Consider the following 5,244-nt stretch of genomic DNA (forward strand, 5'->3'; position numbering starts at 1 on the left):
AGATTAGCCTGGCATGGTGGTGTGCCCCTGTAGACCCAGGTACCCTACTAGAGAGGCTGAGGCAGGAGAATCGCTTGAACCCGGCAGGTGGAGGTACAGTGAACTGAGGTTGTGCCTCTGTACTCCAGCCTGGGTCACAGCGTGAGACTCTGTCAAAAAAAAGAAAAAATCTTATTCATTGCTAAGAAACTCATGAGATGGGGTCTCACTCTGTCACCCGGGCTGGTGTGCAGTGGTGCTATCTCAGCTCACTGCAACCTCCACCTCCTGGATTTCAAGTGATTCTCCTGCCTCAGCCTCCTGAGTAGCTGCGATTACAGGCACCCGCCACGACGCCCAGCTGATTTTTGTATTTTTAGCAGAGATGGGGTTTTACTATGTTGGCCAGGCTGGTCTCAAACTCCAGACCTCAAGTGATCCCACCTGCCTTGGCCTCTCAATGTGCTGGGATTACCGGCATGAGCCACCTCGCCCAGCTGTTGCTGTTGTTTCTAAAGCAAGTATCTGCAGGAAGGATATTAGACAATTGGCATCAGATGTAAATGAATTGAGAAATTATTTCCACTGGCCAAAACATCCCCAGGTCGGATATAGGCCTGGAGGAGGGGCTGAGGAAGGGAGGTCAGACATTTGGAGTCTGGGGCGATGTGTGGAGGTGACCTACTGCCCAGCTGGGTTCCACTGTGCCGCGCTTTTAGAAGGGGAGGAAGCTGGAGGAAAGAGGAGGCAGAGCAGAAACCGGATAAGAGGGAGGGAGAGGTTCCTGGTTCCTTGTTCCAAGGCTTGCCCCAAGCCCCTTCACTGTGGGCAGGGAAGGCAGGCATGGGCCAGCCCGGACTCCAGTCACCATTGAGCGATGGTGCCTTCCGGGAGTTCCACAGGCAGCTCATCTTTCGGAGGAAGAAAATTCGTGCCTTGGTTGGGAACGACCTCTGTTCCATTTTAAAATATTTTCCTTGGCTCCCAGGAAGGATTTGTTAGACGCTTCTTGAGGTTTTGACAAACTCTCTGTATTTTTCAAATACTTAAATATCTATTCGGCTGACATCTTAATCAGTACGACTGTCAGAACATCACTCCAGTTTTTGACAGGTGACACCCAAAAAAGCAAAAGCAGGTTTATTTGTAGGTAACCAGCTCTGCTCCTGCTGGGCTACATTGTAATTTCTCCTCGTATTAACTTCTGATCGAATTCCTGAGTCAGAAGCCTAAGCAAGAAGGAAACTCACAGAGCACATGTTTCTTGTTCGGAGATAAGGAGCCTGTGCCTAGCGGGGAGTGTGGTGCCAAGATTCATGGCTGTGGGGCTGGCGAGGGGACACTCGGGACTTGTTTCTGGCTGAAGAAATTTTGTCAAAACATTCAGCCTAGATCACACACAGTTCTGCCTGCTGCCAGGGTCTCTCTTGTTCTTCTCTGTCACTGCTCCTGCCCATGGCATGAGGAGTTTGTGGGTTAAGGGCACCTGCTGCTCCAGGTACCCAAGATGCTAGAATTCTCTGTGCAAATGGCCCTAAGTTCATTTCCAGGGTCTGTGCACCTCCTCCCAAGCCTGACCTCCTGAGCACCCTTAGGCCAGAGGGGCATATGTCTGTGCAGGGCAGGGCTGCAATGCAGGTAGACAGGAGGGTGACCACCCAGCGTGTTGAGGGCCACATGGAGGGAGATGGAACTGAAGGGGGCAGAAAAGGGGGACAGGTTGTGGCTTGGGCTGGAAGGGGCTCACCTGTACCAGCACATTCTAGTCAAGATGCCCTAGAATTTCTCAATTTACACCTGGCCTTTCAGGTTGTGAGGAAGATATGTCAAGATAAGAGGATAGAAACTGTTTTTTAAAAACTTTTTAAAAATTTTAATTTAATTTTATTTTTTGAGACAGAGTCTCACTCTGTCACCAAGCTGGAATGCAGTGGTGCAATCTCGGCTCACTGCACCTCTTTGTCCTGGGTTCAAGAGATTCTCCTGCCTCAGCCTCCTCAGTAGCTGGGACTACAGGCACCTGCCACCAGCTGATTTTTGCATTTTAGTAGAGACTGGGTTTCACCATGTTGGCCAGCATGGTCCATGGTCTCCTGGCCTTGTGATCCACCCACCTCAATCTCCCAAAGTGCTGGGATTACAGGTGTGAGCCACCTCGCCTGACCAGAAACTGTTTGATTTAACTGCTCTTAGCTTGACTGATGACTTTTATATATCTAGACATAGGAAACGTGACCCTCATCCTCTTGTTCCAAGCCCCACAGGTGTTGGGGCAGACCATCTCAGCACCTGGAGTGACAAGATGAGACAGAAGGGGACCGGAAATGGCAGGGCCTGCATGCATTTCTGGATGTGAGGTCCTAGCATTTCTTTGCCTCTCAAGCTGCCGTAGCTGAATCATCAGCCCTCCCAGGCAGAAAGTGTTCCCAAAGCCCCACTGACTTTCTATCCTATTCAAGGGATAAGCATTTCCGGAAGTGGTGAGCCCCACGAAGTATTCAGAGAGCAGAGACGATCAGGTGTGATGGTTGCAGAACTGACTAGAAATGGTGGGCTCCTTGGGTCTGGCCAAGTCAAGCCCTGGAAACTCAAGGCTAGTCCAGGTGGCCTGTGGTTTTCCCCGCTGGGCGTGCAGTCCTCACTCATGCTTGTGTTTCTGTCCTCCCTCCTCCCCACAACAGGCAGGGATGGAAAGGTGGGATGGGGTGGGAGGCGGGGTGGGGATCTGCTTACCGCCTGTCTTCCATTTTAGCCTTCCACTTCAAATCCTGCCACACCCCGATTCCAGTCAAAAGCTATTTCTCAAGTAAACACTTCTCAGGTAAAATGAGGAAGGAAAGCTTGTACCTCCACCTCCTGCCTGCTGCTTCTACACCTTCCAGCTTTCTCCCAGACCTTATGATTGCCTGCTAGAGCCACACATGCTGATGTTCCCACAAAAGTCATCTGTCACCCTGTCTCACCCATCACTTTACTACTGAGACTAACCTGACAGCCATGTGGGCGGAGGAGACCCCAGTGGAGTCCCTGGCATGTGTGAGCATGTTTCTATGATGGAGTCTCATTTGGAAAAAGTGAAATTGGCCGGGTGCGGTGGCTCACGCCTATAATCCCAGCACTTTGGGAAGCGGAGGAGGGTGAGCCACCTGAGGTCAGGAATTTGAGTCTGACCAACATAGTGAAACCCTGTCTCTACTAAAAAATACAAAATTTGCCCAGTGAAATGGTTGGTGCCTATAATCCCAGCTATTGGGAGGCTGAGGCATGAGAGTGGCTTGAACCCGGGAGGCAGAGGTGAGGCGAGATTGCACCACTGCACTCCAGCCTGGGCAACAAAGAGAGACTCCATCTCAAAAAGAAAAAGTAAAATTGTCCTGAGTCACACACAAGAACATCACTTCTCCAAAGGACCGTTTCTTAGGGCAGGAAGTAACCTCAGAGGCCTCTGGGACCCTGAATCTGTTCCCCTCAGCCCTTGGACATGCAGGAAACAGTCCTGTGGCCATGTCCTTGTGCTGCTTGCTGTCTGAGTGGGGCTAGGACAGAAGGCTCCTGAGGGAAGAGAGAAAGGTTCCATTTCTCCTGCCCGCCCGCCAGGCCTGGGCCACCTACCCATCGCTTACTCACCAAGGCATCCTGGGGAGTGACCTCTTTTGGCAGCCCTCTCTCCTCAGTGGCCTTCCCAGCCATGGGGCCCACAGGTCTGTGCCCCTGGACTCAGCTCTTAGACCCGGGCTGCTGCCTGTCAGGGCCAGTGTCTTCACTCTGTTTCCTGGAGCAGGGACACCTCAGCCTCCTGCCCTGGGTCCAGCTCTCCCAGCATTCCTCTCTGGCAAGCCCACCTACAGACACACATGTGTTCTGCCCTCTCTCAAGATAAGGACGCACTGGCTAAAGGTACATCAGATAACGGCCTCCTTGGCCAAGTCCCAGTCCTGCCATCCTGAGGGTCAGGTGGAGCCGGCAGGGCAGTCTGCCACTGGCTTCCCAACTGCAGCCACTCCGAGGAGGGTCAGGCTACCAGAAAATCTGCCCAGCTTTGCTGCCCGTTGGCCATGGGTGACCTTCCATCTTTGACCCCCGGAGGCTCTATAGGACTCCAGGTAAACAGGGGCTCCCAGAGCTCCCTGGAGGGGACACCCGCCACTACATCTGAGCCTCACAGTCTGGGCGTCCTCCATGCCTCCTACAGCATCAGGTAAGGCAGAGCCCTTGCTGCTGCTCCTCCTCAGGAGCACGGGGCCCTACGTTCACCCTCTGCTGCTCTTGAGCTGCCGGGCTAGGGACTTTGGGCTCCATCTTCAGTGGATCAGGTGGAGAGAAGAGAGGGGGAGGGCTGCACTGGGAAATGGGGAGCAACAGTAAATGGCTCCTCCCCCTGCCCAGGGAAGGGCCTGAGTATAAACAAAGTTGCAGCTGTGCCCTGCCTACCCCAGTGTCTACCGCTTGCCCTCTGCGGATGGAGAGAATCTGGGGAATGGGGGGCTGGGAATGCAAGGAGTCTTGAATCCAGGTGACGAATGCAGGGACAGCCACCTCCCAGACAAATGGGCAGGACATTCGGAGCAGCTCCAGCACAGGCCCCCTCCCTAGGTGACAGACAGCCTCGGTCGCTACCTGCCAGGTTCTACAGAGGAGGATGCCAAGGCTGAAACAAGTTAGGAGCCTGTCTGAAGATAACTGGGGTGGGACACAGCTGGGATCAATGCTGGGGACCTGGGTGTAGCCCCTTCCAGGGCCCCATGCTGCCTTTGCCTTCCTGGGATTTCCTTTAAAGCAACCATGTGGGGCCCTGGTGGGACATCACATCTTGCTGGCGACAGTGGACCAGGCAGATCCTCAAAGACGTCTCCTTATATGTGGAGAGCGGGCAGATCATGTGCATCCTCGGAAGCTCAGGTAAGCTTGGGAAGAAGGATTCTGAAAAGGCTTTGGCTTGAGTTAAACTCCACCCTGAAGAAACAGATACAGTTGTAGCAAGAAAGCCACAGGTTTGATATTAGAATGAAATCTAACTATGTCTGACTGTTAATAGAACCTGCTACCAATGTGAAATCTATAGAAAGATCCTTGAAAGAGTATAAAATCGGCCGGGCGCGGTGGCTCAAGCCTGTAATCCCAGCACTTTGGGAGGCCGAGGTGGGTGGATCACAAGGTCAAGAGATCAAGACCATCCTGGTCAACATGGTGAAACCCCGTCTCTACTAAAACTACAAAAAATTAGCTGGGCATGGTGGCGCGTGCCTGTAGTCCCAGCTACTCAGG

At 52.9% G+C, this 5,244-nt stretch overlaps 2 protein-coding genes across 4 annotated transcripts in view; one reads left to right on the top strand and one right to left on the bottom strand.

The window, feature by feature from the left end:
- ABCG8 (ATP binding cassette subfamily G member 8) overlaps positions 1-3,831 on the bottom strand; it is a 26,198-nt gene extending 22,367 nt beyond the window's left edge. Inside the window, exon 1 of the mRNA XM_017544848.2 lies at positions 3,607-3,831. Within this exon, the coding sequence (XP_017400337.1) occupies positions 3,607-3,669 (63 nt within the window). The 5' untranslated portion in view covers positions 3,670-3,831. The remainder of the gene's footprint in view (positions 1-3,606) is intronic.
- A 52-nt stretch (positions 3,832-3,883) lies between these two features.
- Positions 3,884-5,244, top strand: part of ABCG5 (ATP binding cassette subfamily G member 5) — a 27,701-nt gene continuing 26,340 nt past the window's right edge. For 2 of the 3 annotated variants that reach the window (XM_017544850.2, XM_017544851.2), the window contains exons 1-2: positions 3,911-4,177; positions 4,757-4,878. In XM_017544850.2, the coding sequence (XP_017400339.1) occupies positions 4,035-4,177; positions 4,757-4,878 (265 nt within the window). In that variant the 5' untranslated portion in view covers positions 3,911-4,034. Of the gene's footprint in view, positions 4,178-4,756; positions 4,879-5,244 lie in introns of all 3 variants that reach the window. The other variant, XM_017544849.2, reaches the window with a different exon arrangement.

This window comes from Cebus imitator, unplaced genomic scaffold, assembly GCF_001604975.1.
Source record: "Cebus imitator isolate Cc_AM_T3 unplaced genomic scaffold, Cebus_imitator-1.0 Scaffold172, whole genome shotgun sequence".
NCBI lineage: Eukaryota > Metazoa > Chordata > Mammalia > Primates > Cebidae > Cebus > Cebus imitator.